The sequence below is a fragment of the Thermobia domestica genome, chromosome 10 (assembly GCF_964235325.1).
Source record: "Thermobia domestica chromosome 10, izTheDome1.hap1.1, whole genome shotgun sequence".
Classification (NCBI taxonomy): domain Eukaryota; kingdom Metazoa; phylum Arthropoda; class Insecta; order Zygentoma; family Lepismatidae; genus Thermobia; species Thermobia domestica.
In genome coordinates, this window is record NC_137463.1 from 96,895,907 (window position 1) to 96,915,195 (window position 19,289).

A 19,289-nucleotide genomic window follows, 5' to 3' on the forward strand; every position below is an offset into this window, starting at 1 on the left:
ATTCACTTGTAATGTTAGCTTTCATTAAGTAACTGTTAATAATATTTGTATCTTCTACTTTAATAGCCATTTATATTCTAACTGATAAAATTAAGTATTTCATGTATTAGTAAAACTTTTCATATTTCTAATTTACTTGTAGCGATACTTTGAAATTGTTATAGTATAAAGAATGTATTTACATTATACAAAATTAAAAAATACAAGTTTAAAAAAATGAAATTGTAACTTTCAAAATTAAAAAATACAAGTTGTCAAAACTAAAATGCAACTTGTCAAAATGAAATTGTAACTTTCAAAATTAAAATTGTAACTTTCAAAATGAAATTGTAACTTTCAAAATTAAAAATGCAAGTTGTCAAAACTAAAATGCAACTTGTCAAAATGAAATTGTAACTTTCAAAATTAAAATTGTAATTTTCAAAATGAAATTGTAACTTTCAAAATTAAAAATGCAAGTTGTCAAAACTAAAATGCAACTTGTCAAAATGAAATTGTAACTTTCAAAATTAAAATTGTAACTTTCAAAATTAAAAGTGTATCTTTGAAAAAATAAAAAAAATGTTTTGAAAAAATTTTTCTGCACACGTTCATGAAATTCTGTTAATTGTAAAATTCAATTCTTCATAATTGTTATTTTTGTGTAATTAATCATCTTATATATTCTTTATACTTGTTTTTTATTAGAATAAAATCTTGTTGTTTTATTAATTCATCTATGTAAGTAACAAATATTTTTATTTCTGCTTATTAACAAGTTTACAGTTTGACAAAAAAATGTGTATGAACACTTACCGCCGCTGGAAGACAGGAAATTCTTATCTAAATGTTCTTAGATGACGAATAAAATATGAGTGTGGTAAATTCACAGTTAATGATGAAACACTTGAATGCTGTAATAATAAAGAAAAGACAATATTACTTTTTATGAAATTATATTTCAGTATAAAAATTTGAAAATGTGTATTACTAAACTGTAGAAATTAATTTGCAAAAAATTTAACTATGTTGCATGCTACAAAAAATTTTAAACGGTGTTAACAAAACTGCATGTTGAAAAAACTTACATGTATATTGTGAAAAAATAAATTCAAAGAAAGATGTATGCAGAAAAAAATACAAGCACGAAACAAATTGCATGACAAAAAACCTTATGTTGTAAACGGAAACATGTTACAGAGTTTATGTTGCGCATAACAAATGCATGTTCTCAAAGAAATAAGTAATGTAAAATAATTCTTCAAAAAGTAATCTGCATGCTACATACTGTTACAAAATAACGCACGCTTTCAAAGAAATAACTGATGGAAAAATAATTCTTTCATAAAATAATCTGCATGCTACAAACTTTGTTACAAAAATATTGCATGTGAAAAATTTCTTAAGCAGAAACTTTATTAAGTCGTCAATGATACTTACTTTACTTCTGTGAACTTTGATACTTTGGAATTCTAAATTCCGTTGCAACTTCTACTTAGTAGCTGCCTGCATTGAAGCTTATCTTCAATTAGTTGCCCTGAAACAAAGAAACATTACTAAGTAACACTTGTAATTTATTTCCCTAATAGTTTTTATGAATTGTTTCTTATTTTTTCCTAATAAATTAGTCGAGCTTTTTGTGTGAGCATACTAATTATTTAACCTCGTCTAATAAATTACTCGAACATTTCATGTAAGCATACTAAAGATGTTCCCAAAATTAAGATTGTGTAGAACAACATTGCTGTGAATATTAGAATGTTTAATCAAACTAACTCAGCCTAACTTAAGCTAACCTTTTTATTTCTACTTTGTCTTTCAATATTCTTTCTTATATGTTTGACTATTTCTACTTTGTCTTTCAATATTCTTTCTTATATGTTTGACTATTTCTACTTTCTTTCAATATTCTTTCTTATATGTTTGACTATTTCTACTTTGTCTTTCAATATTCTTTTCTTAACTTTGACGGATTGTTTTCTGTGAAAACTCCTTATTTATTTAACCTCTCGTAATAAATTACTCGAACACTTCGTGTGATTATTTTATTTGTTCGTGTTATTTAAAATAACACTCGTTTTTAAAATTAGAAAGTCGTAAGAGCAGCTATGCTGTGATTATTTATTCTCTCGTCTGTTACACAAACTCGTTTTTAATTATTTATTAGATCGTATGCCAAAGCATACTCGCTAGAACAGCTACGCTGTGATTATTTTATTTGTTCGTTTGGTGTGCAAACTCATTGTTAACTTTAATTTGATCGCTTCTTATTTTTATTGGTTCGTATGCCAAAGCATACTCCTAAGAGCAGCTAAACTTACAAAAATTTCTTATTTTACTATTTCGTATTATATTGAATAATACTCTTGCAGCAACATAGTTGCTCTATTTAAGTACAAAGGAATAAAAAATATACCTTTGGTAACAGAAAAATATCCTGTTCCTCTAAGACTTCTGGTGGTCACTTATGACAGTTTGCAAAGGGTAACCTAAAATATAACATAACATGTGTTAGAATGATATTTTGTACTATATATATATTTGATATCTAGTATACAATATGTTGTCATATGTATATTGTTGAAATATAGATAATGTTTAATGCGTATATATAAAGGCACTAAGATTATATTAGCTAATTTATGACATGCAGTTATCTAAAGATATATTTCGGAAGCGACTGTAGTTATATTTGGTTCTATATAAGTAAAGGTTAGAATGAAGTTGTTTATTTCATAATATATATCTGTGATACTTTCAAATAGGAGTAGTGGGATAATAAGGTTGAAACAGTTGGACAGTCAAAAGATGAATAATGTATATGTGAGTAAGCACACTAGATGGCAATGAAATTTTGTAAATTCACACTCTACGAGTGTGAGACCTAAAGGAAACATTCATAGAAGTTTAGAAAACATGGCTAGAGTTCAAAACAATATTAAGAGAGAAGTCAGAAGCAGTCATACATACATAAAAAACTTCAATTATTCATAGAAACAAAAGCATTCATAAAGACAGATGACAAAACATAAGAAACGGATTATAAGAGCATAGAAAGAAACAATAGCATACATAAAGACAGATGACATACATAAGAAACTTCAATTATTCATAGAAACAAAAGCATTCATAAAGACAGATGACAAACATAAGAAACGGATTATAAGAGCATAGAAAGAAACAATAGCATACATAAAGACAGATGACAAACATAAGAAACGGATTATAAGAGCATAAAAAGAAACAATAGCATACATAAAGACAGATGACAAAACATAAGAAACGGGTTATAAGAGCATAGAAAGAAACAATAGCATACATAAAGACAGATGACAAATATAAGAAACGGGTTATAAGAGCATAAAAAGAAACAATAGCACATACAGAAACATAAAAGGCATAGGATATACAGACCAATATCAAATAAGTTACAAGCACATACAGAAACATAAAAGGCATAGGATATACAGACCAATATCAAATAAGTTACAAGCACATACAGAAACATGAAAGGCATAGGATATACAGACAAAAAGGATAAGAATCCACGTACAGAGGATACTAATAGATTGCAGTAGCGGGCAAACATCTTAAGAAATAGCAGTAGCCATAATACGTTACAAAACCATGTAAGGAATATAGTAAACAGAATAGAATAGCAACCAACCATGTTAAGAAATATATAATGCCAGCACAATAAAGAACACATACACCAGTGTTAAAAGACATCTACAAAGAGGCGCACAATTGGAAATTCTAAGAGGCATCTAATAATAGAATTGGTAACAGACATATAATAGCAAACAAGGGGGCAGAAAAAACTTTCAAATAGCTTAAGCTTAGTTCAGGATAGGAACATAAACTTGTGTATGCAATAGTTAAAAGAACACACTGGTCTAGCATTAATTAAGAAGTAACAAACTAATTAGTTAGCGAGTAAAAGCAGGACATGAGCTCAAGTCATTTAGTTTAGGAAACATTTCAAGCGGACAAGATCTTAAAAGTTTAAATTAATTCAAAACAAGTTATTCAGATCATGATCGTATCGGCGTTTAATAAGTATTGTAGGTCATTGGCGGTTGACGACTGAGGCAAATACAATAAATTAAATTTAGTTCACATTAGGAAGTACAATAATAGCAGGAATAGAAGTGGCGGCAAAGTAAAAGAGGAAATCATGTAGGACGACAAACAGAAAGAAAATATTTAGCGATTCATACCATTGAGACAATGAAGGACAGATATATATTACCTAACAAGTAAAGGCGGGTGGGTTAATCAAAGAGAAGCAAGAATATGTTAGCTAAAGCATAGTTGGAAAGACACCAAAGAAAGAGCGGATCAGGACGTAATTTATGTAAAATTTAATTGCAAGGCCATCAAAATTAGGGTAATTGGAATAACTTAGGTTAGGACAGGTTACATAGAAAGTTGTCAGACCCAAGCAAGAGAAGATACTAATCTGTAAGAGATGGTTTGTTAAAGGGACTTAGTTTTACCTACTTCATCATATTATTCTATAGAAAGAAACAGACATGCAAGAGAAGATACTAATCTGTAAGAGATGGTTTGTTAAAGGGACTTTACTTAGTTTTTACCTACTTCATCATTTTATACTATAGAAAGAGACAGACATGCAAGAGAAAAAAGAGAAATATTCAATAGAAATAAACCAACGAAAGAAAGAGACAATTTAGAAGCCGATCAATAAAGGAGTGAAATAGAAATAAATAAATGGGTGCAGATAGAACAATAGGTGAAATAGAAATCTAATAGCATAGAGCAAATAGGTAAAAATAGTTAAGAAGAAACACAAAGAAAATAAATTTTGGTTAGAAACAGGGCATACATGCAAAGGCAAACATAGAGAGAGAGAGAGAGAGAGAGAGAGAGAGAGAGAAGTACAGAGGGAGGTCCAGAGAGGGAGGGAGAGAGAGGTCCAGAGATGGAGAGAAAGGTGCAGATAGGGAGATAGGGAGAGAGAGAGAAGTTCAGAGAGAGAAGTACATGCAAAAGTTTACATAGTAGTAGAAGAAATAAGGTTAGATTACAAGTGGAAGAAAAGAAATAACAGCAAAGCAACAAGCAGTACCAGATACTCGATAGTTCACATGCAACCAATAGTAGTAGTAGTAGTAGTAGTAGTGGTAGTACTAGCAGTAGTATTAGTAGTACTGATAGAGTAGTAATAACAGTAGTGGCGATGACACTGGTAATATTAGTAGTCTGTAATAGTAGTAGTAGTACTAGTAATAGTAGTAGTAGCAGTGGTAGTACTGATAGAGTAGTAATAACAGTAGTGGCGATGACACTGGTAATATTAGTAGTCTGTAATAGTAGTAGTAGTACTAGTAATAGTAGTAGTAGCAGTGGTAGTACTGATAGAGTACTAGTAGCAATAGTAATGGTGACAGTGATAATGCTAATAGTCGGTAGTAGTAGTATTAGTTGTTGTTGTAGTGGTGGTACTAGCAGTAGTATTAGTAGTAGTAGTAGTAGTAGCAGAGGTAGTATTGGTAGAATACTAGTAGCAATAGTGATGGTGACAGTGGTAATACTAGTAGTCGGTAGTAGTAGTATTAGTTGTTGTTGTAGTGGTGGTACTAGCAGTAGTATTAGTAGTAGTAGCAGAGGTAGTACTGGTAGAATACTAATAGCAGTAGTGGCGGTGACAGTGGTAATACTAGTAGTCTGTAATATTAGTAGTATTAGTTGTTGTTGTAGTGGTGGTACTAGCAGTAGTAGTAGCAGAGGTAGTACTGGTAGAATACTAATAGCAGTAGTGGCGGTGACAGTGGTAATACTAGTAGTCTGTAATAGTAGTAGAAGAGGTAGTAGTAGTAGTAGTAGCAGCGGTAATACTAATAGAGTACTAGTAGCAGTAGTGGCGGTGTCAGTGGTAATACTAGTAGTCTGTAATAGTAGTAGTAGAGGTGGTAGTAGTACTAGTAATAGTAGTAGTAGCAGTGGTAGTACTGATAGAGTACTAGTAGCAGTAGTGGCGGTGTCAGTGGTAATACTAGTAGTCTGTAATAGTAGTAGTAGAGGTGGTAGTAGTACTAGTAATAGTAGTAGTAGCAGTGGTAGTACTGATAGAGTACTAGTAGCAATAGTGATGGTGACAGTAATAATGCTAATAGTCGGTAGTAGTAGTATTAGTTGTTGTTGTAGTGGTGGTACTAGCAGTAGTATTAGTAGTCGCGGGAGTAGTAATAGTAGTAGTAGTAATAATAGGAGTTCATGTAGCTTCAACGATCATGTGTTTTACATATATAAAGTATCTGTAATTCAGAACTTAGTTACTTAAGAACACAAGGTAAATACATATGTAACGGCCTCAGCTAATACAGATTTACTTTTAATTAAATACTTTCTGTTACATATACAATAAGTTTCCATATACGTAGACTCTCATTGAGTAAGCATTTATCTAATGTAGGGTTCCAGGGTAAGCATTCTACATTGAACTAAATTAGTGATTATTTATAAGAAAAAAGGCATGCCTAAATTTAATAATTATTATTGCTAAGCTTGAAAATGAGTCTTTACAATGTATCAGCTATATTTTCTGACAATATCAATAACTTGGCCCTAATACTGTTCTCAATAGAATCTGCAAATGTAAGTTGAAACTAAATGAAACAGTTTTTTTCTTAGTTTTACATGTGTTAGTGTCTTGAACAATAGTATTCACATTGAACTGAAACAAGTGTTTCTGCTTCTATTATTCATATTGACTACTCCCTATACTTTCACAAATATTAACAGCGTGCAGTTCTTCCGTCATTGCTTATATTGAAATCTTCTAACTAAATGCGTATCCTACTTATAGTTAAAATTGCGTCCATTTAACTCGAATGCATGACATACTCAATAGTAAATTGTGGGGCCGATGCTAGGAATTCTTGGCTCCCTGTAGCGTTCTCATGACAAAAGCAAGTGTTTTGTATAAATTGTGGTAAACAAACAGCGTAATCGTAGCTTTCCCGGAGTTTCCTTCCACTTTCTATATACTTTTTCATCAGCTTTCTTTGTAAAGCAAATCAATATAAAAGATTCATTTCTCATGATCACCGTAAGCTAAAAGATACTGATTCTTTAACAAGTGCATACAAAATTCCCTCTGTCCCAATCTTAGGGGTGCTAAAGCGTTCATGTTCGGTCAAGTGTTTTCATAACACTTTAAATCTTATATAAAATGTGGTGGGACCCCACCCCTTTGGCTTACATTTGAAAGAAGATTGGTGAGTATTCTACGAAACTTATAATTGCGGGACGCTAAACTAAAATATGCCATCTCATTATAATAGTAAATTTCAAAGAATAAGTTGAGATACGGTAGTATCCCTAGTTGTATGCAACCCAGCCTTACATAACTGCTTATTTAGTCTACATAACATTTCAGGCACTTTTCTATTAAATATATTCGATATCGTTCCCTAAACTATATGTATTTCTTCCCTGTATAGTTAAACCTACTGTACGCTAAGCATTTTAAATGTCAAAATATACAAGTCTCGGCATGTCCTCAAATAAGTCATTATCCAAAGTGGGCTAGAAAATCTAAAATCTTGATTCCAATTCTATATGTATTTCTGAGTATTGTCCTGAACATCCCACTAATCAACCTTACAAGTATTGAGGAGTGCTATAACATTTTTTCGACGGCATCAAATATTTTAAGGAAGCTAAAGACTCTATTTGTTAATTAAGAAATTTCATTTAATTTTTTGTCCATCTAAACAATTTCTCATTTGTATTATCAAACGGAAATAGATATAAAACAAATCGGGTACGCTAATATTCAAATATTACTGTAAACAAGGATGCAAAACACAATTTATGTATACTGTTCAACTTATTTTACACAAATACGGAACTAATAGCTAATTTGATAAGTCTGAAATAAAATTAAGTTTCAGGGAATACTAATTTCAAGTTGAATTCAATAAAGTCATATAGTACGCTAACAAACAAAATTCAAGAGTACATTACAAAAGCTTACTATCTAAAATATATGTACTATAATTTGTTGTATCTAAAATTGTGTCTACGGTCCCTGTAATCATCACTATTTTTTTAATAAAAATGTAACCTACAAACTAAAATACAATGTGATTAGTCTAAATAGCAAATCAGTACAACTCCTCCTTTATATAGCCTCAGTATTGATCAATTTGTCTTCATACCAAAATATTTTCTATATTTCTTTAATTGTGGGGAATCAGTGGTAGAGTGCGTACTTCGAAAGCAAGCTATGGCATCATAACAATGTCCATAGATTTTTAGGGGTTCTATCTATTTTAAAGGAGCAAATCACCACCGTCTCCCTCATAAGTTAGCAACTATAATTGCAAAAGTCGGAATTATTCCCCAAATCACTATAACTGTGAGTTTTCCCGGGGGAAAATGTTAAAACAATATGGTGCAGTAAACAAAGTTAAGGGGATTCTTTAAATTTGTTCTACCAATCTCCAAACTTTAAAATTCATGTGTGCCGTCCATTTTTAAAATTACTAACAGCCTTCAGGATCTCAATCAAACAAAGCAGCGCTACTAATTCAATAATATACGGGTGTTTATATATTAAGTGCCTCATATAATCATACCGTTGGAGGGTCACGTCTCAAATAGCCATAACTTTAAAACTTATGTCTCAGACACTGGAGGTTCCCCATTTAAGAAAACTAATTACCTTAGTTCATACACTCTATCCAATTTCCTTAAGTGTCAATGCTACCTGTATTACGCTATTTTGAAAAGTCATAAATCTATTCGTTTGTTTCACACTAAATTTTCTGACATCCAATAAATTAAATCTGCTATTTCGCTCTACGCAATTTCTACTTTCATTTAAGCTCCTCCCCATAAAATTTAATTTTACATGCATCCAAAAGAGATATCATCTATAAAGTATTAAGCTTCCTCGGGGTAGCATATACGGTTTTAGCACGGTGGAGGTCCCCCATCTTACTTCCTGTGGTTCACAAATATAATAAAATATAGGTCCATGTCTCATACAGCCTAGCTGTTAAAAGTAATAATAATAAAACATGTTCCTTGCTAAGCAATTAACGTACACGTTTTAGTTGCGGGAGACCCACCTATGGGCAAACACCGCTAAACTGTGTCTCATATAGCTACAGTGTTGAATGAACTATATGCATTATCTTGGACTTTAAACGTAATTTTACTCAATAACCGTAAAATTAAAAGAGTACATTTTCGGGGAGTCATAATCAAGAAAAGATCTAAATTCAAATTCCGCTATCTTCAATTACAAGGCTGATATAATAAATAACAGTACGGTCAATAAGCGTAGACCCCTCTCATTATGCAGCGTGAAGCATCTAAGAAAAAATTAAAACTAGTAAACTTCAATCTAAAACGTCGACGGCATTTATTATACATAACACAGCTAAAAGTCAATCCATAACATTCTAGATGTTAATGCAAATTATGTACAAAGTACCGCAATTTCATCTCATGACTTGTCCCTAACTGGACACTCTTTATTTTTACTGCTACCATTAAAATAACCCCTTCGTTACTCACAAAATTTTAGAATTCAAAACCCTTAAACTTAATTATTCTGTCACGGGGTAATTCCTGTAACACTGACAATGCCCCGTTTCATATAAAGTCAATACTTTATACAAAGCTATAATAAAAATACTATCGGTAAATGGAGTCGGCAATAAAAAGTCTGATAACAACTGGCATCACAATTTGATGATCATATTACAAAATAAGGAAAACAAAACTAATGTTGATAAAGGGCTATGGGAGACAATCAAATAACTCATAGTTAATGTTCTTACACGTCATTCTCTTTGCTGAACGAAGGATTTTCTTTATATATAATCTCAAATTAATTCCTAGTTAGAAAACCTTAAACACCAATGTGCTAAAGTAGTCAACGTAAAAGTAAAATCCGCATCTCACAGTGCTCATCTCCAATAAAATCACTTCAACAAATATCGTTTTCCTACAACCTTTGATTCTAATTCTGTACTGCATAATAATAAAATACAAAAATCTCCAAACGGAAAACAAAGTTTAAAATCAAACTCAAGATGTGCAAAAAAACTTCAACTCATAATAATAATAATAATAATAATAATAATAATAATAATAATAATAATAATAATAGAGCTTCTTTCATGCTAAGCTTTTAGCGTACGCGTCTTTGGCATTTAATTTTTATTCCTACGAAGCAATATTCAATTCAACTTTCCATTGCTTACAGTCATCAAAGTTTGTCCGTTTCGTTTAAAAAAAAAAAAGCCTCGCTGCTGAAAGGAATGTTAAACTCAAAATTAACTAAAGTCAACATGATGAAACAAATCTTTTTCAATAAAACAAAGTTTGAAAATGAAATATCAATTTCATGAATTAATCAATCTCTGCAATATTTAATTGTATATTTCCTATGTATAAATTAGTTAAAGTTTTCTTACCTTAATTCTGCATAAGCGCTGAAACAGTCTTCGTTGCCAATACTGGTAACCGCTGAAATCAAACACCCGAACTACCACTCCAACAAATTTTAATACAGCCACACGATAAAACTTCTCTAAACCAAACGCAGTACTAAAGAAGAATAAAATGGCCATGCTCGGTCGTGTTGTTATAAACCCCAAATCCGTTCAATGTGATAGTTCATTCCCTCCCACTTCTCCCATCTATGACCAGTTACGGATGTCTTTCAGACGCCTGCACCATAATCATTTAAAAGAAAAAAATAAAGGATGGATAAAATTCGATTTCCTCATGTTTCATCAGCTATAATAAATGAGGGTTCAGTCTCCTGCCCTGTCCTGTTTTCTTGGATTGCACAAACACATCACACAATTGCTTGAATCTAGTCAATTTACTTTATTTCTTTTCTACCCGACATGTTATTCAAAAATATTGAATGAGGGTACACATAAAAGAGAAAATTTTGGGGACCTTTTGGTGGTTACTTAGCAATAACCCAGTAAATAACGACACCAATTAACGTAGTAGCTTTTTTTCTTCCCTTAAATTAAATTTCATCCGTTTAGAGGTCGTTCCTTTCAATTCGTGTATTAGTACATAGTTAGAGGCGTCTTGCAGACATAAATCCATTCACATAAGTAAATCGTAAACACCATAAAGGATCAAGGTAAAAATCATAAACATCGTAAGGTTGTTCTTTCAGATAATATCGCTCACTGTATCTACAGTCCGAATAATAACCTTTATAGGAGACAGCCGCATAGTGGTTCAGAAAAATAACGCAAGGGATCAAAGCATGTTTTTATTACAACACTTGTGGGTATTAATCAGATAATGTCCACACAAATAGTGCACCACCGTCCTTTCCAAAAAATATTTGTATTGCTCTATTTTACTTCTTACTAATAACATAGGGATTATGTACAACAAAATAGGCATAAGCATCAAAGAAAATATTTCAACAAGCTGTATTTCAACTAGAGGTAAATAGCATTCTAAGAATCAATAAATTCCACATGGTTTCAAGGTTGTGTTCCAAATTTTCAATGACAATAAACGTTCCGCTTGTATTAGGTAAACATTAAATAAATAACAAAAAATGCTATTCATCAATCACGCCGAAACCTGCCGATGTTGTTTCATTTCAGGTCATATATCCTGTCTTTCCCTCCTGCCCTTTGTAGTACAAAGCTTTGTTACCTGATGGCGCCACCTCCTTATGCGTAAAGAGGAATCTACCTTCGGAGGTATCAACACGCAAAGGAAAATGTATAGCCGGCTTGCCTTTGGTTTCTTTCTTTCAACAAAAAAGGAGCATAAAAAGAGGATAACAGATGTCACCATTGTACCGTAAAAAAATTCCTATCAAGTACTTTTATACTGTAATTGTGTACTTTCTAGTATTTATTATTCCACGTGCATAAATAATATTTAAATCAACTATTTATTTCTAAATAATTATAATAAATGAAAATATTAATGTAACATTAAATAATTGTAAGTTGTTCGGTGGAAATCAAGTTCGTTTAGAAATAATTAAAAGATCAGGACTGAGGATGATGTAATCGTCCGTGTTAAAAAAAAAAAAAATCCGGGATCAAAACGCTGCTCGGATAAGCTCGGGTGCTTTCGGTGGTAGTTCTCTTGCGCTTCGGTTTCAGGTAAGTTAAGTATTATAAGTTCATTAATTCAATAAGTTAATTAGCTTTAAAATTCAATAATACGGTAAACCCGTTCGTAATAAAACACCACTACAAGGTAATGACGTCACGTGTATGATCAGACGCGATTACATTAATTCTACGAAATCATATGTGATTGAATAAATTAATAGGTATTTGATTAAAGGGGTAATGAAATTTGATAGGAGTTTAATTAAAGGGTTAATTAAATTTGATATAATTAAATAGTACTATAAGGTAATAACGGTACGTATATCATCATACGCGATTACATTAATTCTACGAAATCATCTTTAATTGAATAAATTAATAGCAATTTGATTAAAGGGGTAATCATTTTGATAGGAGATTGATTAAAGGGTTAATCATTTTGATAGGAGTTTGATTAAAGGGTTAATTAAATTGATATCAAAATTTAATTAAATTATATCTTACAATGTTGCATGATTTACACTATAAATATACAAAATATAGGGAATTTCAACCCTTTAGGGCATAATTTGGCAACACCGCAACGCTAAAAAGCCCGTAATACAGCGTAAAAGGCCTCGATTAATATAATATCGCCTCAGGGAGGTCAGATTTGGGAATGTTCCTACTACTTACAATGTTGCATGATTTACACTATAAATATACAAAATATAGGGAATTTCAACCCTTTAGGGCATAATTTGGCAACACCGCAACGCTAAAAAGCCCGTAATACAGCGTAAAAGGCCTCGATTAATATAATATCGCCTCAGGGAGGTCAGATTTGGGAATGTTCCTACTTTGTGGAATATGAAAGTAATCTGTTTATAATTAGCAGACTAGCGTAAATGAATGGTCAATATTCACTCCTTCTAATTTGGACATTATGAAATCGAATGTCGAGGCTAGCCATCAAATAAATGACGAAATCAATTTTAAACATGTAGACCTATACCCTGGTCAATCTCTTTCCCATTTTTAATAGTTGCAATGTACAATGGTTTCATTCCAATCGACCTAAAAAAAATGTTGGTTATCGACGGCTAGGACACACAAAAAACAAACTGTTGATTGCCAAAGAGTCTTTGGCCATCAATATGAATTGATAGGTTTGTCATTGATATCTTGACTTTGTATTGTCCACCGCAAATACTAGTGTTTCACCATAGATATAGCGAAACATTTTTTAAAATGTTATTATGAAGTAAACTATGGACCTTAACTCTGATTTATCATGTACACGTATTTGTGTAAATAAGCGCGCCTTTGTATATTGTCTCAATTCAGAGCAGTGAACAGCAGACTACATATATGTTCAAGGTTAAGCATTTTGAAATTACTGTCAGATAATACTCGGTTTAGTACTTTCCAGAAGAGATTTATGGCTCTGTTTGAATAATTAACATAGCAAATGATTGCAATACCTGCAATTCGTGGCTCAGTCAGATTGCAGTAAACCTTCAGTTTATAGATTGGGTAAGTTCACTTATTTCCTATAGGAGATAATCGTAACAGTTATTACCGTCAAATGGGGTGAATAGAAACACATTTTTGGCTATGTGAGAATATAAGTCTGGTAATGTTAAAGATTTCGCGTATCAGATTATTCCAAAAGAAAGGTCTTAATATGCTAATGAATTTCAGTAAACGTCATATTAATTTATCAACTCCACTTTTCTTCACCTTGATTTTTCTTAATGTTTCTATTCACCCCTACCCATGGGGTGAATAGAAACAATTACTTTATTTTCATTGTTGTTTCTTTTATACTATTGGAAAGGTAAAAAAGAAATAGCGTATTTGTTGAAACGAACTATTTATTTGATACCTGCAAGATATTAGTTCAATAAGACCAGTATTACATAAGTTACAAACTTATAAAACAATACAATGCACAATATAGGTATAAACGACCATATAGTTTTGATGATATTTGAATAAGATTTAAACCACTGAAATCATCAGGGAAACTTATCATGAGTTGAGTTGATTTTGAGGTTTACGTCCCGTTCAGCAGCGAGGCTATATGAGACGTGGACCTACTGATTAACGTAGAATCAGAACTACATGAGCTCCCGCCGGGAATCGAACCCGGGTCTCCCACGCCAAAGGCGCGTATGCTAACCGCTTAGCCACGAAGGGGCCCGAAAGTTATCATATACTTAAAGCGTGCTGACGAACTCCTAATAAAACCCAACAGTTTCGTTCTGAAAATTTCATTGTTTATGTGCTCTCTTATAAAACACTCCCACATATGCATCATGTTCCCATTTTCGCACTTGGGTGCTGAATAGTCTCATCGAGTTTTAGCTTCTCATTTTACCACAGCAAAATCACCAGCTTTAGAAAACCATCATCTAGTTCGTGATCGTCTGGAATGTTGTCTTCTGGAGTGTTGTCTTTCTCCTCTTCCGACAATACAAAGGTAGGTTGAGTTTCGTTGTGATTTGATGAAAATGTATCATTTTCAGAAAATAAACCAAAACTCTTACCAGAAACATCTATTCGTACTCTCTTCTTCCCTTATTTAATTTTTTCATCTTCTCTCATGCTCCTGAGAAGATCCATAAGGGAACGGTTTACAGTCTGAGATGACTTTTGCTGTTCTGTTTCTTCTCGTTCATTGTCTTTTTTTTTTGGCAACATCCTCAGTATTTGGTCTCGACAAAGGGGAAAAATTCCACTCTTTTCAAATCCAGCCCTGATATTTTCCTCCTTCAGTTTCACACTTTTTTTTTTTTTTTCAGAAGACTTGGAAATTTGTTCTTGGAGATGGTTGATACATTCCTATCAGGTCCTTTTTTCTGCTCCTCAAGAATTTTCCACTCCTTGAGGAATTTCAAGAATTTCCCAAGAAGTGTTTCTATTCACCCCACTAATTAAAAATCATAACAATAACCCAGTAAAGTTAAATTTTGATTAAAAATAATTTACAAAAGGAAAACTTTTACTATGAACGTCAGTAAATGAAACAACAAACTACAAAATAGGCATATGTTCAAATGCAACAAATATGAAAATGTCATACTTACCAAGAAAGTTTAAGGAGCGCTAAAATACCGTGTAAGATTTCAGTAACACATTAATGCTACTGCCGTCTACCTCAGTGTTCCCAACTCAGTAAAACATTTTGTCTCTGCCCTGGACACTTTAGCCGTATAAGACTATGTTAAGAAATTTCAGTTTTCTTGATTAATTTATCGTCCAGATAAATCCAAAACTAATCTGGGAGTTTTGTTTCTATTCACCCCCATGTTTCTATTCACCCCATTTGACGGTACATATTTCTGTGTAAATATTGCAAGTCAGTGCCGTAGCTAGAAAATCATCACGAGATGCTAATAATGAGCATCTCGAAGAAGCGTGCGCACACACAGTGCTTTATGGTTAGCTAGAGTTGAAGGCAATTCGGATTCCACATTAAACTGTAGGGTCACTGTTGAAACGCTGAACTCCGACGAACCAATCAACCAGACATGAAGAGGTAAGAAATTTGGCGTTGGAAACCTATGCACTGACCATGCGTCACTGGCTGAAATGTGGGCTTTATGGTTAGCTAGATTACTTTGTCACACATTTTATTAACAGTACTTACGTACGAAATTAATTCTTTTATTTCAGTAAGTAGAGAGGTGAGGCAAATTGCAGATGATAAAAGATGTCACTTAAAAAAATATTTAGTTGCAAAATATTGAAATACTGATGAAAATAGCCAGACGTTACTTCTGACTTTCTCGACCGAAGTTTTGTGAGTCCTTGTTCAGGTAACTCTCCAGCGGGATAATGATGCTGGGGAAACATCAGAAGATTTTAGTGCTCCCACCTTGATTATAACGTCCGCACCGAAGTCGAGCGCACTATCAAAATCAGTATTGAAATCAGAAATTACTAGTAAGGTCGTTATATATATATATATATATATATATATATATATATATATATATATATATATATATATATACACTCTTGAGACGCTGTATCGATTGCAAAAAACCGTTTGTTGCTATTGATTACCGTTTCTTTTCTATGACGATAAATGTTGAATCCAGAAATAATTAGAACTACTACCGGTTTTTTTATATGTCCCCCTCCTCCACCAATCCTAAGTTCGACTGTCAAAGTGAATAGATATCATCAATGTTGAAAATTTGATCGAGATCGGGCGAGTGGTTCAAGAGATAAGTCACGAACATAGTCACTTTCAATTGTATAATATAAATTAGGATCAAAGTTACAAATGATCAAACATTTGTAAATATTTGAGACTACCTTTATGTCGGTAGATGGCTTCATAAGTATTAAATCTGATTATATTGAAAATATCTGTAGACATACTTGTATAGGAATTATGTCGTGTACACGAGTTCATATCAAGTTGTTACGGAGACATGAAAACTGATGTATATAGTTTACAATACGATGTTTTAAACGCTTTGTGTATATCAAAAATTTTGCTGGTAGTAATACTTTCTTGTGAATATTTCAAACAAAAATGCAATGTTGCAAACTATGTATATTTTTCCATCTTCGGAATGGTTTAGGTGGATGAAACATTTGGCAAGATGTTAAAGTGGAAGAGGAACGGAAGTTCTCTTACAAAAAACACTGCCAAGTCTATATTGCGGCATCAGGATTTGAACCACGCACTTTCACTAAAGATAACCATGTAGATAAGTTTTGTCAACTAGAATAGGAGGAATTGAGAGAGGAAGTGTGAATGATTCCTTGTTAAAATTCCGGACAGAAGAAGGGAGACTTTTGTAAGAAAGTGTCTTAGATCTTCCAGAGAGCCATATAATTTCTGATAAATGGCCATTTTACACCAACTTCGCGCAAATCCAAAATGGAAATTATTTTCATAATGTCATCATTCTGAAGGAAAATTTTGGAAAAATAAACACACTGCTGAACAAGACTGCATTTATTTAATATAAAAACACATTTACACGTGACGTTTCGATCTTCTAGCCAAGATCCTCATCAGACGTATACTGAGTGATACAAAAAATTACTCAAGTATATATACACAATTCATCTCCCTATCTGCTCCCTCATTGGCCCGTTCAAACAGCCAATCAGAAGCGTGGAAATCTATCTGAACTGACCAATGAGACAACATAACATTTTACTAGAAAGAAACAACAAGGAGCAAGCAACCATTGAATACATTAATTCATATACATTTTTCTGTATTTATCAATAATATTTCTCCATTCTTTATTAATGGTGATACCTTTGGTCCAATTCATTAAGTTTACATCCCCTTCCTTTTCTATCCACCAGGCCTCTTTCCACTTTCTCGGCCACAATCTTTTTTCCCGTTCCAGTACAATAACTTCTTCCCAGTTCACATCATGTCCCTTTTCTTTTACATGTTTAAAGATTGCGTTAGTTTCTCTGCCATATTTCACATCACTTTTATGTTGTTTAATTCTTTCTTTCAATAATTTCCCCGTCTCACCAATATATTTCATATCACAATCCTTACAATTTATACAATAAATGACACCTTTCTGATCTCTCTTTTCTTTTTTCTTCCCTTTGCTTTTGATCACGTCCAACAACGTTCTGCTACCTTTTCTATACACTTTGACTCCTTGCTTTCTTAACATCTTTTTTAAAATCTCGGTATCTTCTCCTAACCCTATAATGCCTTTCCATACCCCCTCATTGTCCTCCCCACTTTTACCTTTCCCCGAGACCACAGATGCTTTAACGATATCCCGTTTTCTATAACCATTCTCATACAGCTGTCTTTTAAAGATTTCCACATTCTCTTCTACATTTTGGTTACAAATTTTGGAAATTCTTTCTAACATATTTCTTATGAAATTAACTTTTGTACTTCTATCTACATTACTTTTCTTATTACAATAAATACCAGCACTACATTCTTTTTGATACCATTGAGTCTTAATGCTCTTCCCTTCCTTACTCATTAAAATGTCAAGATAACATAATACACCTCCCTGCTCTATCTCTAGTTCTAATTCTATTCCCTTCTCCTTATCTTCAATACTGCCAACGAACTCTATCAACTCTTCTTTTGATCCTTCCCATATCCCAAAATAATCATCAACGTATCTACATAAAAATCGAATCTTTTCTTTCCCCTTTTCTATCACATCCTTCTCCCACACATTCATAATGATATCAGACAATACCGGACTTATCTTAGATCCTATACTTAAACCATCCTTAATCTTATATATGTCATTCTTAACTTTATAGAAACCAAACTCCCATATTAAGTTGAGGGCTTTTCTAACTTTCTCCCATTTCCAGCCTTTAACACATTCTCCCCCCATAACTCTCTTAATCGTATCAAGTATAGCACTTCTCTTTAGACTAGGGAACATGGCTTTAACATCTAAACTAAACAAAATACAATCATTATTAATTTCAGCATTACTGGTGTAGTTTATTATTTCTCTATAGTCTTTAACTGCCAAAGTCTTTTGTCTGTCTCTTACCCACTCTAACACTGGTTTCAATTCACTTTCTAGCGGTTCCAAATAATTATTCCTACAATCCATAACTGGCCTAAGCTTTACTTCCTTTTCGTGTATTTTTGGAAAACCCTTTAACACGGGCACTCTTCCATCTTCATTCATCCATTTCTTAAGTCCCTTCCTTTTACATTCTTCCTTTTACATTGTGTGTCAGTAGGAAAATTTTGTTTATCCAAATAATGCATCTATTCATACGAACAATGTTGAAAATTTATGTATGCAGGAAAAGGAACATTCGACGGCAATTTGGAACGAGTGAAATGCTATTCTAATCCTACCTTCACGATTTGCGCTCTGTAATCGATTTAGATAACTGATATGTTTGTCAAATTTCTGAGCGTATGCTAGTAGCAGAAAATTATCACGTTGTATGAGGCATAGTGAGTATATAAATCAAATGTGTTCCGATTTTCACTTAAGTTAAAATTTTCAAATTATGGCCCTAAAATTACTATTTTCTATGACGACGCTTATCTGCACTTCCTTAATGTATGGCTACTCGAGAATGTGTTTCCCATTACCCTCCACAGCGAACGCGACGTAGGTGGCCAATCGGTAATTTTACTTTCCTTTCGCCAGAGTTATAAATCGCTGGGTTACTGATAACTCCACCTGTCGCTTGTAAACGTGCTCACGCTGTAATGTGGGGATCCTTACAATATAT

General features: G+C 32.7%; 2 protein-coding genes across 3 annotated transcripts in view; one reads left to right on the forward strand and one right to left on the reverse strand.

The window, feature by feature from the left end:
* LOC145662588 (putative peptidoglycan muropeptide transporter SLC46) overlaps window positions 1-19,289 on the forward strand; it is a 119,709-nt gene that overhangs the window by 69,749 nt on the left and 30,671 nt on the right. The window lies entirely within an intron of this gene.
* Window positions 2,425-18,727, reverse strand: LOC145661560 (uncharacterized). Its single transcript, XM_081726879.1, has 2 exons — window positions 18,049-18,727; window positions 2,425-2,468 (listed from the first exon to the last, which is right to left on the reverse strand). The coding sequence occupies exons 1-2, from the start codon at window positions 18,725-18,727 to the stop codon at window positions 2,425-2,427; spliced, it is 723 nt and encodes a 240-aa protein (XP_081583005.1).

Bases quoted from the DNA above. Each gene is read 5' to 3' on its own strand.
- LOC145661560 (XM_081726879.1), bottom strand. From the start codon at position 18,727: ATGAATGAAGATGGAAGAGTGCCCGTGTTAAAGGGTTTTCCAAAAATA. The intron at 2,469-18,048 runs GTAAGGAAGGGA...GTTATATTTTAG, and splicing joins TTATCTTGACATTTTAATGA to GTTACCCTTTGCAAACTGTC.